Source organism: Delphinus delphis, chromosome 19 (genome assembly GCF_949987515.2).
Source record: "Delphinus delphis chromosome 19, mDelDel1.2, whole genome shotgun sequence".
Taxonomy (NCBI): domain Eukaryota; kingdom Metazoa; phylum Chordata; class Mammalia; order Artiodactyla; family Delphinidae; genus Delphinus; species Delphinus delphis.
Window position 1 is genome coordinate 41355382 of NC_082701.1, and position 20478 is coordinate 41375859.

The 20478-nt window shown below is 51.1% G+C and overlaps 1 protein-coding gene across 1 annotated transcript; it reads right to left on the reverse strand.

Moving 5' to 3' along the window:
• Nucleotides 1–2085: 2085 nt before the first annotated feature.
• On the reverse strand, nucleotides 2086–13859 carry TMEM98 (transmembrane protein 98). The gene is made up of 7 exons (XM_059996575.1): nucleotides 13598–13859; nucleotides 11359–11539; nucleotides 10101–10232; nucleotides 9004–9037; nucleotides 6916–7031; nucleotides 4212–4271; nucleotides 2086–2934 (listed from the first exon to the last, which is right to left on the reverse strand). Exons 2-7 carry the CDS (start codon nucleotides 11487–11489, stop codon nucleotides 2727–2729), a joined length of 681 nt encoding a protein of 226 aa, XP_059852558.1. The 5' UTR covers nucleotides 11490–11539; nucleotides 13598–13859; the 3' UTR covers nucleotides 2086–2726.
• Nucleotides 13860–20478: the final 6619 nt, after the last annotated feature.

The following is a 20478-nucleotide window of genomic DNA, read 5'->3' on the forward strand; positions in this document are numbered from 1 at the left end:
TGCTCTGGAGGAATGCAAACTTGGGCAGTCAACCCTGGGAACACAGATAAGGGGCCAAGAGCTTTGATTGCCTTCCTGTTGTGAACATATTTGGGGTGGGGCAGGCACAAGGTTGGGCCAGTGATTCCAGAATTGGGGCTATTTGGTTCCAGAGCTCATGAACAGAGCTTGGACAGAGCCATGGTAACTGGGGTGACACCATCTCGATCAGCTGCATCAGGGCATGGGGCACTTTGGAGACAGAAGTATTAGCATTGGCTAATCAGTACCAGGTACACAATTGGACATTTCACGTACACTGCTTCATGCGATTGACATACCAACCCAATGAGGCAGTAGCCTTGATTTTACAGGTGAGAGAGCTAAGGACCAGAGAGGTTAAGAAACTTGTCCAAGCTCACACAGTCAATGACTGAGCCCAAATTTGAATCTAATTCTGTCTGACTTCAAAGATCTTGCTCTTTTCACCCTCAATTCCTATCCCTAATTCCTTCTTCATTCAGAATTTGAGTCTGATGCTCCTACGCCAGGGTAAGAGGGGGTGGGGGTCATGGAAGAAAATCATGGAAGATCTATGACAATATACACAGACACTAGTGAACTAGGGCCTCAGGATGTGTCCATCGTCTGGGAAACCATACCTGGCTGGACCCCCAGTGCTTGCCAACCAGTCCCTCCCAAATGAGGAGGCAAGTTCAGCCAACTCCCAAAGGGCTAGAAGAGTCCCACCCCAAAGACAGTGCTTCCACCTCAACCATCAGTCACCAACACCAACCTGATCCAGAGACTTCTTATTTGTCCTGCACCGGAAACAAAAGAAAGGCTACACAGCCGTGGAATCAGAGATCCTGCAGCCTAGCAGATACTTCTAAGGTCTTCAGCCACCTCTTCTCACTACTAAAAGGGCAGCATCTCAGAGCTCGAGGAAGTAGGTGGGCCAGGACTTGTCAGGGTTCAGAGATGCGAGGTGGTGCTGGGAAACTTCTCCACCTCTAACCCCACACCTTGTAGATGGTATTTGAGAGATTAAGGGCTCTCTCTGGCTTAGGGCTCTGGTCCAGGTTAAAATGCAGGGACACTGACAACCATGGCAGCCACTGAAACCTTAGCATGGTGGTTTCCAGTCTGCTTATGAAAGCAGGTATTGAAAGGGAGGGGAAAAGACAAAAACAGGAGGACTCTGGATAGCTATTGGTGGAGGCCACAGATAGAAAAGTCACAGTGACTCTGTGGACACTGCCCATTCACAGCTCACCAGCAGGACAGGAAAGTTACCTAGCATGTGTTCAGGGCTGATGGGAGTGGACAATCCAGTAAGGTGTCTCCCCTGTCCTCAGGAATCCCTCTATCTTTCCATGAGAGTTGAGCCCCAGCTTCCCTCTCCTGACTCCACCTCCCCAAGTGGGAATTGGTGTGCACTGTGCTGGAGAGAAGCATCTTGCTTTTCAGGAGAGAATGAAATTGGATGGATGACACATCTCAATGACAAACAAGGCCCCAATCTTGGACTTGGGAACATGGGTTCCTGGTTCTCTAGAATCAGGCTGAGGGATTTGCTGACTTGAATTAGGACACAGAAAATGAAATGGGAACAGACATGGAGCTCCAAACATGCTTAACAGCATAGGATATGAACCAAGGCAGCCCCCAAGCCAGGGCCCTCTCCCAAGAATGAGGTTGGCTCTGAGATCCTGGGAGGAAAAAAAGTATTTCAGGTGTTGCTATCTATATGCTTGTGATGGAAATTACAGAATTTGGCTGCAGTCTGGATTATACAATTGTGATTCTGGGTCCCCCAAAGGTCTCAAGTCACAAAAATACCCCTCATCTTTCAGTACTTGCCAAACAAGCAGATACCAAAAGAAAGGGGACCCATCTTTCATGGATGTCACTGGTAGTGTGGAAAAAATACTTCATGGTGGTTATCTTCACCTCTGCCTGAACTCTGGAGGGTCTCTGAATATCTTGAGTCATACACACAAGGCATCCTTGGGATTCTTAGCCTCTCTCCTTCCACCCTCAGTCCTCAGACAAATACGTCCCACCACACACCGTGCATCGGAATTTGACTACACAATCACACAATTGAGGGAAAGCTAAGTATACATTTACTCTCCACCTAGTGATAGCTAGGTAAAATTGCAGGCATAATGATAAAAAGGGAATGATCAACTCTACGTTGCTCACCTTCAAACCCAAACCTGTAAAGAGAAGGAGGGACCCAGATGCCTCAGGGACTGGGCAGATAATACAAATAAATGAAACAGGCCAGGTGAGAGAGTACAAGTATTGTCAAGAGAGGCAACTCCTACGTAGTTCCAATTGATTGTCCTCTGTGGAAAATGCAGATGAGAGTTGCCTCAACTTCTGATTGTTCGAGAGAAACCAGACATTCTGATTTAATGTGAAACCTCCTGATTCTTAGATGGTGGCTGGATTTTCTTGAAAACACTAGGTGAGCTAAATAAAGCTTACAGTCCTCCAGTATTCAAAGCTCTGCTGTACAGATGGTGACTGTCATCTCCCCTAACTGTGGGATTAGACTGCCACTCACCAGCCACCACTTGTAACTACAACAGAGGCATCGACTGCTTTACTACACACACACAGCTGGACTCCCCAGCCGTGGAGAACAACTAACTCTACAGGAAGAAGTAGAAGGCACAGCTGAGCCACCCAGCCATGGCAGCAGGCTGGCCCTGTGACCAGCTGCTGGCTGGTAGGCACTAAATGGCCGACTGCTCCTGCAGGAAGCCTTCAGGGCCTGGGAGACCTTTATCTGGCTCTGAAGCCAGGGCTGCTTCTCGAAGGACTTCCAAGTGCTCCTCAGCAGCTGACAGCGACTGGTCAATCCAATCCAGGCCCCCGGTCAGGTGGCAGGCGTTCCTGGTCACCAGCACCAGGTGACTGACAGACAGGAGCAGGGCAGTTGTCCTAGAAAAAACAACAGGATCAGGTTCCGAAGAATCTAAGGGACTTTGCCCCAAAGCCCAAAGGGATAGAGTCTAGACTGGTGTTCCCCAAGCTGGAGTCCCTTCCTTAGGAGGTTGCTGAACATGTAATTTAAAGAGGGTTCGATGCTCAAAGAAAGTTGGGAACATCTGGGTTAAACAAAGGTAACTGAAGCCCTTCTCAGATGATGCACGTGATAAATCTCTAAGGGGAGAATGCAATACTCTGAGTCTCACTAACTTATTTAAGACTGGGAGCCCACTTTCTGCAACACATCCATTAACATCTCCCAGAAGAGGGTTTTGTGGGACAATTTGGATCTAGTCAATTGGATAAGCACATCCCCAGCTGCTGCCCCCTTGAAGACAGGATATTCATACCCCACCTTGGGCATCACTTAATGATTCTGAATCAATGAGGCCCAGGGCTGGTTTACCGCAACCTAAATCATTTAATTGCAAACTAAATTGAGGAGGCGGCTTTTTTTTTTTTTTCAGTATTGAAAGATTCAGTGCAGAATATCTTCTATAGAGTGAGTGTGCACAGTGCATTTGGGAATGCATTACAGACGACTAGCCCATGAACACAGCTGGGCAGTAACAGGAGTGGGGCGGAGAGACCAACTGAATTGCCGTGACCCACAGCCTGTCTGAAAATTATTACACAGTGGGCCTGTGAAACAGTCATATAAATCTGAGAGACAAAGGAACATTTTTTTTTTAAGTGGGTTTATAACTGGTAGAGGAACATAATCTCAAAAGCCTAAGTACACTCTGCGTATTAGGGGAGGATCATGAGACAGGGGTTCCTGGGTACGTCCTGTGGAAGGTGAGCACAGCTTTAGCTGACCTGTCACTTGCATTCTCATTTCCTGCCTACCACCCATACCAGCGACCCACTGGGCGGCACTCACGGCTGAGGCATGTCTGCTTCCGGCACCCAAAGAGCAGACAGAGCTATGGGGGAAGTGGGAGGGAGGGAAGGTGCAGATAGGACTTGGCCTGTGTGGACATTTAATCACAAAAATTCAACATCTAAGACTGGCTCTTCCTCCTCTGGGGTTTCAGGAAGAGCCCTGGCCTCCAGCATCCAGCCAGGCTTTGTTCGCTGGTTGGCTGACCATTACCCAAAGCCCAGGCAGCCTTGGGAACCCACCAACACAGCTCTCTCCTCCACAACCTGAAGAGCCGACCTCACAGATCTGATAACACCGGGAGCCCCCAGCATGAAAAGACACTCGCCCACTCCACCCCTCTCACCGGGCATCCAGGAGCTTCGGGTCCAATGGCGGGTACATTGACTTCACAACATCGTCCACTCTGGGGGGAGGCAAAAGGTTTTCAGTATTTCGCTTTTCCTATGGCCTTTCCTCCTTCCTTTCTTTCCTTATCCCTATGGTTCTCTTTTGATATTCCAGACCCAGTCTTTAGGGACTTTAACTGCATTCTCAGACAGGGACTTAAACAGAAAGACTTAAGATTCAGTTTAGAGAATATTTCTTCTGGTTTTGTTTAAGCTCCAATGGTCTAAAAAGTACAAGTTCGCACATCTGGAATGATGTTCAAGATATACGACAACATTTGGACTTCCCTGGTGGCACAGTGGTTAAGAATCCGCCTGCCAATGCAGGGGACACGGGTTCGAGCCCTGGTCCGGGAAGATCCCACGTGTCGCAGAGCAACTAAGCCCATGTGCCACAACTACTGAGCCCGCGTGCCACAGCTACTGAAGCCCGCACACCTAGAGTCCATGCTCTGCAACAAGAGAAGCCACTGCAATGAGAAGCCCTCGCACCACAACCAAGAGTAACCCCGGCTCGCCGCAACTAGAGAAATCCCGCGCACAGCAACGAAGACCCAATGCAGTCAAAAATAAATAAATAAATTTATTTTTTTAAAAAAAGATATACTACTACATTAAAATAGCATATTGCCAAACAATATGTAAAGTCTAATTGACCTCATTTGCATAAAAATGAATAAACAAAAGCTGTGAAATGCAGTGGGCAGGGGCAGTCTGGAGGAATACTCACCAGTCAACAGTGATTACCTCCAGGAATTAGGATGGGGTGGAATTAGGGGGTCCTTCACTTTTCAGATACTCTATTTCTGCAGTGTTTTAACTTTTACAAGTGTTTATTACTTTTACATTTAATTTTTTTAAAATGGTTAAAGGTAGTTACATAGAACACTAAAAAAAACCTCCAAGTTTAATTTGGGTTCAAACTACTCCATTGGATTTCTTTTAGCACATGGTACAGTTCATGGTTAATTTTCTTTTAATCAAATTCTAGAAGGAGCTACTACTCATTCTCATTTACATGGTTCAAGGTTTTCATCCAAATCCTTGCTCTTGGACCACCTGATAGTCAAGAAGCAAAAAATAACGATGTATTGTTTGATTCCCAAAGGCACTTGAAAACAGATGCCCTTGAAAGTCCCTGTCTTGGGACTGAGGGGCTGGTGCGGAAGTACAGAGGTGTGGTCACTCAGTGCCCATCTTAGCCAGCCCCTTTCTCTGCCCTGCGGCTGAAGCCACTCTTCTTGAAACTAACATGCTGTCAACACACTATATGGAATAAATGGAGCAAGAAAAACAGTGGAGACAAAAAACCGCCAGAAGGAGAAAGTGTGAGGGCAAAAGGAGAAAGCAAGGCCCCTGACTGATTTATGGCAGGGATCATTCTGGAAGCAATCCAGGTGCTCTGTAGGACGGGCCAGTGAGCACCAGGTGAGGTCTGCCCTCTGAGCGATGCCACACCCTGGCTCTAGCACCACTGCTAATCCTGACCACCCAGGACTTCACTGGGACTCAGAAATCTCAATCTCTTTGCTCCTCCGAGCCCTCCTGGTGATGCTGCCTTGTAACCTGGGGTCACGTGAATTCGTCTGGCCCCTGGGATGGCTCTCAGAAGTAACAAGAAGCATGACGAAGGTCCAGCAGATATGAGCAGTGCAGCCTCTACCAATCACGGGAGGCCAGAGGAAGGTCTGGTGCCTGCCTGCCCAGAGCCTGGGTCGGGGTCTTCAGGCCAAGGGCCGACCTAGGCTGATGCCACTCAAGTAGCCACACCCACCCGGGGCAGCGCCAGAGAAAGCCAGGAACTCCTCGGGATTATCTCCCTCCCACGTTCTCAACTCACTGAACTCCCTGGGCAGAGTTCAAGTGTACCAACTCTTTCATGTTCCCTCCAAGGGCTGGTTCCTCGTGATCTACCCGAGGCCACGGCAACGTGGAAAGCGAGGACCCCTGGAACTTCCTCAACTCGGAAAAACTCCCAACTCAGGCACATCCACGTGCCAGCCACCAGATGGCAGCACCAACTTAGTACCACCCTTCCCTCTAAGAGGAGGGCTTTATTTTCTTCACCAGATCGAGCCCAAATGAGGGGGTGGAGCTGTTGACTACAATCCTGCTGCTTGCCTCCCACACGGTATTCTGCAGACAGCCTGGAATTTGGGAGATCTGAATGATCTCTTCACCTCCCACCCGGTCCTGGAGGCTGCTGGCTGGGCCCTGGATGGGGCCGGGGGTGACAGCACAGAGACGAGGAGCTGGTCTACAGTACAGACGCCAGCCAGGAGGTCACTGCACACAGGGGTGTGGGCACCAGTGGGAAATGTGCTTGCTGGTCCGGAGCCCAGGAAGAAGGTGTGGCAAAAGGAAGGAAAGCAGCCCTGGCTGGCATGGGACCGAGGAAGAAGGAGCCAGTCAGCACTAGTCATGTGCTGGCATTTCCCAAAAAGCCTACAGGAGGGGGCACTCTGGAGGGGAGGGGAGCCGTTTGACACCGCCTTAGCCTGAAAGCCTCTCAGCGTCTAAACCCTCCTGGGTGCCCTGGGAATGTGTAGGACATAAACCACTCAAGTTGCCCCTGGAGTGTCTCAGGAGAGCCTGGTCTTCCCCCCATCCCAGCTGCTGGCCCCTCCTCTTCCCCTCCCCCGAGGAGTATGGGGACCTCACCTGGGGCTGATCCGCTTGGCCACCACGATGATGTCACTGACACTGGCTGAGGTCTTCATCTTGGCCCCCGAGCCCATTGTCATGGCAACAAGTTTTTCCGTGAGAGTGTGACAAATCTACCACAGCAGGGAGGAGAGAGGTGATCAGGAGGGACCCAGCTCCCCCCGAGGGCTTCTGCCAACCCCACAAAGCCAAACACGCCCCCCATCTCACAGCTGAGCCCCCTAACCTAACGGACAGATTGAAGTGAAAAGTACACAGAGATGAGAGGAAATGGGATGGAAGAGGCAAACCCCAGGACACGGCCGGGTGAGGAGGGAGGGGTGGGAACCTCAGATCAGGGTCAGGGTTTCGGCTTAGAGAAGTCTGAGCTGAAATAATCTGTCTAAGAAAAATCATGTGCTCTAATTTCACCTTCTCACTTAAGGGCAAAAACCTATTTTCTCTCTCGATTCCTTCACCTCCTGGCTTCGTCTTCCAAAGCGATAAAGATCGCCATGGGCACCCTCAGAACTATGGACGGACAAAGGGCAACTGTTCCCTTTAAGCACATCCTCCAAAAGTGGAACTTATTTCAGCACTTTTCTAGGGTAACATTTTCCCATGTTTGTCAAGATGATGATAAAAGGGCCTTGGAAAAAAAGCAGGAAAACAGCAAGACTAGGACACGTGGCCTCTTTCATCGTCCACCAACCATGCTGGCCGCCCCCAAAGTTTTGCTCCCCACTTTCGCACCTCCCCGATGTCAGAACCTGGATGTGCTTCAGGCCCTGGCAAAGAAGTTCCATCACTTGCCTTATACTTGGGGCTGGAAAAGAGAGGCAGAAAGAAGCCCAACAACCACCAAGGAGGGAGCCCAGGCCCTTCCCTCAAGGCCCCATCACAGGGATTCAAGGGCACGTGGCCCAGCAAAAGGGCCTCGGGATCCCAAGAGGAAGACGAGAGGCTCTCCTTTGATCTAAGGAGCTCAGGATGGACCACTGAGTCCAATCCAATAAGACACCTTCTGGCTGATTTAACCCACACCTCAGCTGTCATTCATTCCCCCTCCTCCAATAGGCAAGGGCAGGGGACAAAACCCAGAGCCAGGACACACCCTGGTTGGGAGAAGGGGGATGTAACATGGTGTCATTGTTCTAGACATTAGACCCATGTATCTCCATCTGTAACCACATCTATACCCCCAAGAGATCCTTGGGATTCAATAACAAGCTCGGACTCTGGGACAACAATGTCCCACCAGGCTCTTCTTTGTCCCCCAAGAGAACAGCTGAAGGAGAGGTGGGATGAAAGACTTTTTAATATTTTGTACTGAATGACACTTAAAGCTGTCTTTTTTGAAATCCTGAATAATTGCTAGACAGAAAGAGAAATGTGTGGTTCGCCAGGTTACTGAAATGAACGATATTTGCCATTGGCCAAACATTTCAATATTATTATTATCCTATTAAGTAGGAGAGCATCAGGCAAGAATTGAAAACCAAATGCCAAAACTATAAAAATCACCCCAAACTATAAAAATTTCCCCAAATGCAAATTGGATGCAACTCTCCACCCTGTCCTGGAGGCTGCAGGCATTAGAAGAAAAAGTCTGCCTTCAAGTTGAAGTACTCACGGTTTGGCTTTTTTTTAACACTGATTGTCCCATTTGGCTGACTACTGTCACAGTCAAAGAGGGCTGGTGAACTTTCTAGTAACTGCAGAAGCCCCAGTACAGAACTCAACTTGCTGTGGAGGGCTGAGCTCTCTGTTCATGAAAGAAAGTGCCCCGGAGAAGCTGAGAAGCCCCGCCTTCCCCTAAACACAGTCTCTATTCTGCACACAGCTTTCTCCACGGTCAGTGAAAATGTGGTCAGTGACTGCCTGTATGAGGACCAGGTGGAAAGGGCCTTGAGAATTCTAAAGCAGAACAGACCATCCAGGGGCAGCAGAAGTGAACAGTAGAAACTCCAACTGTCAGGCATGTTACAAAAGGGCCTCCTGCACAGGTCAGCGCTCTTCCCAAAGTTCCTTCCCCTCGGACAGTCTGTGGACACAGATGCTTTGGTGAGCACCCCTTATCCTCCTGGGGAAACCGCAGAGTATTACCTTCAAGATGGCAATGCAGTGGGACATGAGACCCCTGGGGAGACAAGAAGCATTTGTCAGTACAGGCCCACCTCCCTCCAGCCACCACCTCCATGCTTCATCCAGTTCTGACCAGTGGGCACAGCTGGACACCACCTGAGAACAGGGGTGCCCCAGCGATTAAACGAACAAGCCCAGGAGCTAAACCGGGAGGCACCTTCTGTCCCATCTTTCCCTTTCCTCTCCCGCACCCAACCATGCTGTTTTAGAGCTCTGAGCTTCTGAGACTGTTTCCTCCACCCAGGGAAGCCTTCCCGGTATCCTCAGCCTGGGCGGTCCGGTGGTTAAGACTCCGCACTTCCACTGCAGGGGGCACGAGTTCAATCCCTGGTGGGGGAAGTTCTGCACGCCGCATGGTGCGGCCAGAAAAGGACCCAGGACAAAAGGCACCCACTCCGGGAAAGCCTTCACGAAATCCAGCCCCACCTCCGGCCAGGCAGCTCTAGATGCCGCCTCCTCCGCGTGTCCGCTGCACCGCGCACAGAGACCCCCCCCCCTCCATCATTTCTGAAATACTGTATTTTAGTAGAATTCTGCCTCCACCACAGTTCCACAGCTGCAGTGCCTGGCCCAGAGCCCGCACATCACACCTGTAAACATCTGCCCAGTGAATGAACGGCTGAGTGGCAGGAAAGGGAGCGGCACACTCTTCTCAAGCTACAGCACCTCCTGGTGGGTGGAGGGATCTCCGAGGGAGACACTGGAGACAAAGGCAGCATCCCTGGAGCCTGAGGGTCAAATTCACAGGCGCCCCAAGGATAACCCAAGCACATCAGGGTGACTTTAGAATAACTCTGCCTCACATCTGTGGGCCTCAGTGTTCAGGTCTACGAAATGGGGAGAGCAAGGACAAACACCGTGGTGTCATATTCTAAGTTCCCTCCACAGTGAAGGCAGGGGAAAGAGCGGCACATGACACAGTGCTCCTCGGTGCAGTGACAGCGCTCCTGGGTGCTCAGTCGAGGGCTCTGGAAAAGGAGGCCACGCGAGGGCACCCAGGAGCCTGGGTCGTCATCCCCAGGCGGCTGCAGGAAAGCAAATGGTCCCCAAGGCCTTACGAGGCATCTTCAATCCAGTCTTCGTTCTCCAGAATGGCCTCGATGTGGGGGTTGGTGATGACGACATCGTCCAGTTCTAGCTCTGAGGGCTCAGACTGGGTCTCCATGGCGCCGATGAGGTCCACAATGGGCCTGGAAGGAAAGCCCAGCTAAGTGGTTTCAAGATGGACGACCGCTGCTGACTCTCTCCTCATCGAGGCCCACATATCCGCCCGAAAGGATAAAGGGAGGGAGTAAGTTAAAGCAGGGGCTTGCCCTGGAGCCAAACCTGAGGCTACTGGGACTGCACTGTGGGCAGGGCACATGGCTAGACAGTGAGTCAAGGAAGTAGGGGCACGAAAACACAAGAAAAGTGAGACAGAACAAGAGGCTCCACTAACAGAAAGGCAGGGCTACGACCACAAGAATGACAGAGATGTACTAGACAGGGCTGCTCCTGGGGGACAAAAGCATATCCGTTTGTAACTTATTCGCCCTTCACACCTACCTTTAATGGAGAAGCTAAAGTTCCTGTTACTCAAACTGACCTGTTCTGCAGAATCAACTCCTGGGAGCGACCTTGGCCCACCGGCACGACCCCATCCCCTCCTAGTTATACTAGAGAAGCAGGCGAAGGAAAAATACCTCCTACTTTACAACAGGGTTCTTGAAAACGTGAGACGCCACAGCAGAGCTTTCCTGGGTCATACAAATGGGCACTGACTAATTATTAACCACTCAACAGAGATGCTGATAGGATTCAGATAGAGGGGTAAGAGAAACTAAGGGTTTAGTGGCCAGGGTCCCTCGGGATCTATCAGTTAAAATATCCCTAAACTGAAAACGGCATCTTGCTTAAAAGTATGTTTCACGTGAAGAAATCCGAGCAGAGAGAGAGGCGATCCTATGCTGGGGTTTCGCAGCCCCAAGTGTCTGTTGCTTAGATGTGTGGCTGGAATGTGGGCATTGGATTTCTGTTCCTATGAGTTTGGCTGGAAAGGGATTTGGCCTGTCCAAATGCTAAGTGAGGTGGCCAGTTTGGGAGAGATTTGTGCTAGGTGAACATGTTCAGAGACAGAGTCCGAGGTGGCTCCGGATGGTGGGGGAGCTTGACGACCATTATTAAGCTCTGAGGTCTCTATAGGGAAGGACAGCCTTTGGGTACCATCTTAGAGGTAAAAAGCTGAACGACAGTTGCCCAGCACCAAACTTCTTTTTCTTTTGTCGGGGCCCCAGGGCACAGCCCCTCTCTCCTCCTTCCCCTCCCTGGGCCACTCACTTGGAATCATAGCGCTGCAGGAGATCTCGAGGCCGGCAGTAGCGCTGCCTGCAAACCACCACCAAGGCTGCAAATGAGGCCAGAAAGATGGTGGCCAGCACACCTATGGCAACAATCACCACGGTCTCCATGCTTCCAGGTGGCTCCCTCAGTCCCGGTCAATCCCCCGCACGGGCTGAAGCTGGAAAGACACAAGGGCGGAGCAGCCTGGTAAAGAAGCAACGCTAAGTAGTGTGGTGGTGGGGTCCTCCCCGTCGGGGAGGGCAGCTAGGTTCCCCGAAGTCACCTGGAGAGACCTGAGGGCCTGAACCGAATCAAGACCCATGCCCCAAATTTGATCTTTTCCTTTACTAAAAGCATTTGCTCCCCAATTAAACGGGGATGGCCTTTTCAACCCGGAACAAAAGGAAACATTGCCACTAGCACTGTTGTTTTCACATCTGCCCCAGGCGCATGTAAGAACACCCACCTAAGAAGGGTGGGACTGTAGTTCCTGAGGGTCTACTCTGTACCAGGCACTTGGTATGTGTTCACTCTTCTAACGATCCTATGAGGTGGGTATCAGTATCCCCATTTTACAGTTGAGAAAACTGAAGTCCAGAGAGGTTATGTAATTTGTCCAAGTTTACGTAGTCAGGAAGCAGAAAGCCATCCACTCAAACTGAGATGGACGTTCAGCTCCCTTGTCCTTTCTAAGGAGGAAAGAGAATTCTAAAAATTCTGGGGAAAGTTTCGATTGTGAGTTTCAGCGTTGGAAACTTACAACTGGTATTAAAGTGTTTGTTGCCTATTCACTGCCTGCTTTCATTTAGGTCTTTCTTCCACACCTATCTTAAACTCATAAGCTAGAGGAACAATGGCATCTCAGGGAAGCATGTATTCACAATGTTATTTCATTGCAGGTCTCCTACTTGTGTCCTTTTGAGCAAGTCTTCTCCCCTCTCTGGGCTTTTATTTTTCCACCTGCAAAAAAGGGTGCTTTGACCTAGAATTCTGACTCCAGGACAGTACATCTTCTCTGTTTGGATTTAATGCTATGTTCTATGTCTTGGAGGGTCCAAATGCTCCTGATCATCATTCAATAAGTATTTATTGTTCATTTACTATGCACCAAGCACTGGACTGGATTCTGGAGATTGGAGATAAGTAAGACATGGGCCCCAAAACCTGTGGAGCTGGGGGGAGAGGCAGACAGGCAGACAAACCATTTCAACTCCGTGTGCCTGTGTCACATGCAGAAGTACACAGAAAACAGAGTGCCAGTGCTTACATGCCACTGTCTAGGAAAGCTTTCCTCCCAGGGCAGGTGATGCTTGAGCTGGGTTTTGAAGGATGAGTAGGAGTTTTCCAGGGGGACTTCACTGGCACAAAGTGCCAAGGAAGCCTTCTCAGAAGACTCACAGAGCTGCTCTCCCACGTGATGTTCACTTGCCCACGGTGAGAAGGCTGGGATCTACCTTTTTCATCTCTGCATCTCTGTGTTTGCGGGGGGGGGGGGGGGGGGGGGGGCCGAGGGATCCTGCGTCATTTCTCTAGATGTGTTTCTCTATACTATCCCTCCTAAAGGGCTACCTCCTTTAGCCCTTTGTCTTTCCTCCTTCTCTCACTTCTCACTCTCTTCATTTTTCCCTGTCTCAGCTTTCCTCTCCACCCCTCCTTCTCTTTTCCCCCTCCCCTCCTCTCTTGCTTCCTCGGTGTTTCCCTTCCCCTCCCCCTCCCCCCCTGCCCCAGGTCTCCAAGACCACCCGCTTTGTTTCCTGTCTTCCTGTGCGTTTCGGGTGTGTTTCCCTGAGTGTGTAGGAGCTTTTCTGTGAGTTGTTGCTGTCTCCCTCCGTGATCGGTCTGTACGAGTGTTTCTTCGTGTGTTTTCTTTTTTCTTTGTGTATTCTCCTCTGTGAGTTTCAGGATGAGTTTTTCTGTTTCCCTCTAGCGGGTTCTAAATCCGCAAGGATAAAACAGACTCAAGACCCCCCTCCTTTCCCCTGCGCGGCCACCCAGAACACCCACGCCATACCCAGGACCTAGGGAGGGACCCCCACGCGCCCCGGCTCGCGCCACGCGGGGCTCGATGGCTCCGGGGCGCGCAGCTCCGCCTTTCCCCCTCGCGGGCGCCGGGCTCCCCTCCCCCTCCTCTCCCGCACCCCCGCCCGCCCCGCGCACCCGGCTCCAAAGGGGCTGGCGGGGGGCGGCCCGCGGGGAGCCCCGGTCCCCAGCTCCGCGGCGAGCCGGGCTCACCCACCTGAGGCTGCGGCTCCGGGACGCAGGCGGGGGCGCTCCCGCGGCCGGGCCCCCCGCGATGGCAAAGTCCGGGCGCGGGACTGGCGGCCGTCTGCGAGCGGGGCATGCCGGGAAGGCAACGAGATAAGTCCCGGCGGCCAAACCCCCGGAGGTGGTGCGGGCGGGGGGAGCCGCCGGCCGAGCATCCAAATCCCCCGCTACCAGGCGCCGCCGTCACCGCCAGGCCCCCGGGCCGGCCGGGGGTTGGGGCCGCGGAAGGCCCGGGCAGCTGTGAGGCTGTGGCTCAGCGACCCGACAGGCGGTTCCCGCGCCCCCGCGGAGGCCGGGCCGTGAGGGGAGGAGGGGGAGGGGGACGCGGAGGGTCTGGCCGTCCAGTGGGGGTGGGGAGCGCCAGGCGTCTCCACAGGGTGGCTGGACCGGGAGCGAGTCTGCTGTGCTACCTGCTGTCTGGTTCAAATCCTGGCTCTGCCACTCACTAGCTTGTGGGCAACTTATTTCACTCCTCGGCACCTTGGTTTCTTCCTCTGTGAAAGGGACTACGGCTTGTAAGCACCCTGAGTTAGTTAAATGCCACGATGCACGCAATGCTGGGCCCAGGGTCAATGGTAATCAGTGAGCCACGCTGGGCAGTGACAAGCAGGCCCACCCCTACCAACTGCCTGGCCAGGGACAAGAGTACGAATGCAGGACCCTGGTTGGCAGCCCTGCCCCTTCCGTTCAAACCCTACTCCATCCCATACCAAAGGGGGACTCACAGTGCATTCATAGGGACACAGCCTCCACCCTGCAATGAGCCATCCCTCAGGCTTGAAGATGCCCACGACCGGCGGTGCCAGCTGCCTTGGAAGGATGGGGGTCCACACAGCCCCTGGAAGCAGGCTGGGGGCCGTTTGAGCGGGGATTTCCAGTGTCCAGAGTACCAGGAGCATGGTCTAGAAGGATCATGGTCATTCTCCCTTGGCTCGAACTCCTAGCCCTGTGAGGAAGAGACAGGACCAGAGCAGGACCAACTAAAGCCTGGGGCCTGGGTAACCAGTCTCAGGTCAGTACTGGTCATAAGTACCGAAGGATGCAGACCAGGTCCCAGGCACTTAATGTAGGCTCTGCAATCTTGTAGCCCCTAGGCCACATCCAGCCCACAGAGGTATTGTTTTGGCTTACAGTTTTTAAAAACTCAAATTAGTTGCCAACATTTTAAAAAATCAGGAATTTTACTTATACCTCTAGATTTCTAGCTTCTTTGGAAAATGCATAAGCTCTCTCAAAATGCAGCCCATATTCCATTGGGTGCAACCGTCAGTAAGAGAGGGGTGGCTGAATTTCCAGGCCTGTTTTTCCGGCCTACCCCCTTTCCTGCTGGGTGCAACATACACTGTATGCTCATACCCTCACACTTCGCGTTCGTTTAAGGGCCTGGCCCTGTGGGAGCTGAGGTTACCCACCATTGGCACTCAGGGACGAGAAGGTTGAGCAATGATTTTATTACCCCCCAAAGGGCTTTCATGGAGAAGTTACAATCCGTGTAAGGAAAATGGGCTGATGGCAAGGCAGCAAACATCAGAATGGGTGACTGGGGACAGTAGGTCTCCATGTCTTGGGGATACTGTGAGAAGAATGGAGTGCTATTTTTGTCTTGGGTGGTTTAGACACCTGTGACTCTGTGGGAGAGATATTAAAAAAAGCCTTAACCTTGGCGGGGGGTTGTAAGTGGAAAAGACTTACCAACACAAACAAAAACAACCAAACGGAAGAAAAATCTCAGCTGCTGCCTGGAGCTGACAGTGCAAATGCCCCAATTAACCACCCACTACCCAGCTGTAGGGAGGACAGGGTGGCACTAAGGTTGAGCCAGTGCCTTTCCTAGTCAGCTGTGTCCCATCATTCTAGTAACTCCTGCCATCCCAATGCCCCTTGAAGTCCCCCCAGATTGACCTGAAAAGAACTTGTGAGTACTCAGTGTTCTTACTTGCGAGCAATAGAAATTGGTTGCTTGTCCCACGTGGAAAGGGATCTTGTTGAAAGCACCTGGGGTGTTCACAGAATCAGCAGGAGACTGAAGACCTGGATTAGGACATGGGCAGGCACCACAGGGGCTCCAAGGGCTGGGTGCCACTGCCCTGAAACGATTGTGACCCGCCCTTCAGCTTTACCTTCATTCCGGATTCAAAGTCCTGGGTGGGACCTCGGCTTGCGCCGTAGGAGGCGAGGCACAGGCAGTATCCTGCCTTCCAATATCTCTGCATGCAAGGGAGTCCCCCCAACAAAAGATAAGAGGGAGGGTTGCCAGGCTGCTCCCCACAATTCCAATACTCCTAAATACGGCCTCTCCCCACTTAATCTGAACATCAAATGGTGTAGCAAGAGTTCCCAAATCAAGGACTGAACTCAATGGGTAGCAAGGAGAAGCCAGCAGGTGGGCAGTGGGGCTGACCGTGGTGAGGCTTGGTTCCTGGCCGGTGGGTGCAAGCTCGTGCTCCACCCAGGCAAGGAGTGAACGTTTATTGAGCACCAACTATGTACCAGACACTGTTTAGGCATCCTACATACTTTATCTCATTGATCCTCGCACCAACCCTGAATAGATGGTATGATTATGTTTGCAAGGAAGGAAATAGACTCGGAGGGGTAAGGCGACTTCCCCAAGCTCTTTCGGCTTGTAAGTGGTAGAGCAGGAATGGAACTCAGGACTCCCTGGCATCAAAGCCCAGACCACTCAAACCAGGAAACTACCAGCTCTTCCAGTGACCTGGGTATCAGAACACAGCAGGTTGCCGTGGCCCCAGCAACAGCTACAGTAGCTAGAGCCGCTCTATCCCAACTCTGTGTGCACCCCATCCTCAAAAATACACTTCTGGTCCTGGAAGCGAGCCTGTCCCATTGTGATACCCTTTCACTTTGTTTTGTCTTTTCCTTCTGATGCCAGCTGCAGAGTTGTATCTGTGTCATTTGATCTTCCTGGGTGATTCCTTTTGCAGCACCTAATGCTGTGTTATGTCCTAGTAATAACAGATGGGGACAGTGCTCCTTGGCAGGCTGGATGCCAGGCACCTAAGACGCTCGTGCTCATCCACTCAGGGCAGCTGAGCATCCCCTGAAAGGCAGCTCCGAAGACCCAGGTGGGAAAGGAGTGAGGTAGACAGATGTCGATCACCTACCTTCCCCCCAGCCCCCAACCCGTAGCTCTTGGCAGCAGCCCCTTCCTTCCAGACAGGCAGGACCAAAACCCCCTCCTGCCCCAGCAAGAAAAGCATCTCACGTGGCCTGTAATCCTCACTAAACCCTCCCGACCCATCTCCAGGCCATCAGAGGGACAGCAGAACGGCATCCTTCACCCTCACCAGGTAGGCGGTTAAGAGCGGGAGCTGAGCCAGGGAAACTGCGGTCTGAGGTCTGCCTCCTCTGCTTGGAAGCTGTGTGACCTTGGACAGTTTCCTCCAAGTGTCCCCATCTGGAGAATGGGCGTGACAGCAAAACCTACGGCCTCCAGTTGTTTTGAGGATTAAATGAGATGATGCATTTAAAATGCTCATCACAGAGAAAGTCGAATGGTGGCTACCAGGGGCTGGAGGGAGAAAGGAATGGGAAGTTGTTGTTTAATGGGTACAGAGTTTCCATTTGGGAAGATGAAACGTGCTGGAGAGGAGTAGTGCTAACGGTTGCCCAACAGTGACAGTGTGCTTAATGCCGCTACCATATACTTAAAAAGGGTTAAAGTGGTCAAGTTTATGTCATGTATATTGTATCACAGTTTTTTAAAAAAGTGTTCATCACAGTATGACATACAAAAAAATGGGGCCTCTTTGACATTCCTCAAACGTGCCCAGCTCACCCTACATCCTGGCTGGGCTTTGCTCAAAAGTCAGGGCACAGGTTGCCATCAGGAGGGCAGGATCCACGCTTCGTTTCCGTCTCTCGATCTACATGCTGGTTAAATAGGTCTTTAAAATTCCCTATATTCCTGGACTCCTTGCTGCTGTTGTTCCCATGGCTCCCTCCCTCCCTTTGGTCAGGTGGCTGCTCGAGAGTCACCTCTACCGAGAAGTCTTCCCTGATGCCCCCATCTGAAGGAGCATCTCCCATTGTCCACACTCCCCTGGCCTGATGTGGTTTTTTGAATGGCACTTTTGCTACCGGACAGTGCACTAAATATTTGTTTATTGTTTCTCCCCTTTCAGAATGTAAGTTCCACGAGAGCAGGGACTTGACTGTCTTATACTTTACTCTGCTGACCTCCAGTTCCTAGAACAATGCCTGGCATTTAGTAGGTGCTCAATAAACACTTGTGGAAGGAATGAACATAAAGCTTAACTATTGTCACTGTCATTCTACAGTGGGGATAGGAACCCTAGACCCATTCCCAGCACTCAGAAGCCCCCTGGGGTGTGGCCGCCAGGGGGAGGTTTAAGGCAGGAGGGTTAAGCCCATGGGAAGCACTCAGAGAGGATAAGGCAGCAGGCACTGGAAAGAAAGGAACGTTGATCTGAATTTGAGTCGCAGTTTTAAATCCCTGATTTGATTCAGAGTTAATACTTGTTTGAAGTGTTCCGGCCCTTTTATGGGCTAGTGAACAGCTTTCCAAGGAGACAGAGGCCAGCAGGGAGGGGTTTGTGTACACGCACGTCAGGCCTCCTCTGAGCTATGGGCGTGGACAGACCACAGTGAAGCCAGTCTGCCTTGCAGGAGCAAAAGCCAGCAAACTCTCAGAAGGGCTGGGGCTGGCAGCAGCGGGGGAGCAGAACCAGAAAGCAGTGAGAAAGGAGAAGGCTGGAGGAGGGCAGGGCTGGGCCAGGATCCCCACTGGGAACAAAGGCCAGATTTGCATTTCCTCTACGTCAAGGCAACTGGACTGGTGGACATAGAGACCATTAATACAGATTTCCCCCAGGGGACATTAGGGCATGTGCACGTGGGCAATGGAGCGGGACCGGGTGGGGGGTTTCGGGGGGTGGGGGAGGAGCAAGGGAAATAATACTGTGTCAGTATAAGAAACACTTTCATGTACGTTACTTGACTTTTACCACAACTGGGTGCAGGGGGCATTCCCACCACTATTTTACGGATGTGGAAACAGACATGGGCAAGTGACTACCTGACTGCAAGTTCAGGGCAGACTCTTGCACCTACACCAGGTGGCCCCTAATTTCAAAGTCAGGATCAAGCTGGCGACTGTGAGATAAGAGATGGGGAAGAGGGTTAGAGGTGAGTCAGACAGTCTTCCTCCATCTCAATTTCTTGACCACCTTGGAAACCATCTTCCTCAACCTGCCCCACTCCACGGTTCATGCCTCAGCGACACATCCTCATTTCACCCCCTTGTGCCTGGACTTAAAACCGGATTGGCTAACCTCTTAAAGTGAAAGATAAACAGCAGGTCTTAGTGAAAGGTAATTAGACAGAATAATAAAAGTATCGATAACTTAGGTCATTGCACAGGGAGTTAGGTGTGCTACCTTGGCCCTCTTTGTATTTCCTGTGAATACAAAAACTAATTTGAAAAGATACAAGCACTCCTATGTTCATTGCAGCATTATTTATAATAGCCAAGATATGAGAACCACCTAAGTGTCCATCAGTGGATGAATGGATAAGGAAGATGTGGAATATATATACAATGGAATACTACTCAGCCATAAAAAAGATGAGATCTCGCCGCTTACAACAACATGGATGGACCTAGAGGGTATTATGTTAAGGGAAGTAAGTCAGACAGAGAGAAATATCGTATGATTTCACTCATATGTGGAATACAAATACCAACAACAAAAACATAAACAAAAGATAAAATAAACCAACCAGACAGAACAAACACATACATACAGAGAACAGAGTAGTGGTTATCAGAGGGGAAGAGGCAGGGGTGGGGGGAGGATGAAATGGTTAAAGAGGAGCAACTGTACGGTGATGGCTGGTGAGACACTGCAGTGTATACAGAAATAAACATATAATGTACCTGTGAAACTGACACCATGTTATAAACCAATGTTAGCTCAATAGAAAATAAGTTTTAAAAATAATAAAGAGGGGTAATAAAATACTAGAGCAAGAGAGGAAGGCTGTGAAATCTGTCTTTAGACGTCTTTACAAAAAAAAGCGTTTTGACAATTTTAAGTGTTTTTGCCAAGAGTACAGAACAGCTCCTAACTGAGGTGCAACAAATCCTTAGCCCAGAAGTCAAGCTGGTACCTGTGATGGGTGACGGGATTTGGGGAGAAACTGTGTTTCCCTCTAGACTAAGTCAGACCCCAGTGCTTGGGGAAGGAGAATCTCAGGGGAGTTTGAGTCATTAGGACCCTCTCAGCTCTTGAGTCAGCTGGGTTGACAATTCCCCAGGACAACCATGGGCTGGAAGAGGTTTGTGTCACTACCTGGCATTTGTCTAAACCCTAAGGGTTTAGGCATTCCCAAAGCCGTCCTAAGATGCTTGTTCTGGGTCCCCAGGACGGCAGAAACCTAGCAGGGAAGCCCATGTCTGGGCTTATAGCCCCCAGGCTGCCTTCAATGCCTCGATTGTCCACGTCTAGTTACCCACCTGGGCAGCAGCATCTCTACCTCCTTAGAGAGCGGAGGGCCAGTGGTCCAACTATGGAGAGAATCGGGGAGGGCTTGAGTGCCTCCCAAGTGGAGCAGAACGCCCCCTGATCACTTCATACAAGCTGGCTTTGGGGTCTGCTGACAATATAAAACCAAGAAGGTGCACTTCAAGGAGTGGTCACTGGGTGTCACCCCTGCTTCTTAGGCAAGAACCCTCATGGGTTAGCTAACACGAAACCGTGCTGGAGAGAGACAATTCCTTCTCTGAGATTCAGTTTACAGGCCTGACATCTTCCGTGCCTTCTGTGAATCCCATGAGGTTCTTGCCCCTTTCTTCCCACTCCTCCCCGC

Bases quoted from the DNA above. Each gene is read 5' to 3' on its own strand.
- TMEM98 (XM_059996575.1), bottom strand. From the start codon at position 11,489: ATGGAGACCGTGGTGATTGTTGCCATAGGTGTGCTGGCCACCATCTTT. The intron at 9,038-10,100 runs GTAAGGCCTTGG...TTGTCTCCCCAG, and splicing joins GACTGGATTGAAGATGCCTC to GGGTCTCATGTCCCACTGCA. The intron at 2,935-4,211 runs GTGAGAGGGGTG...TGTTTTTTCTAG, and splicing joins CCGAAGCTCCTGGATGCCCG to GACAACTGCCCTGCTCCTGT.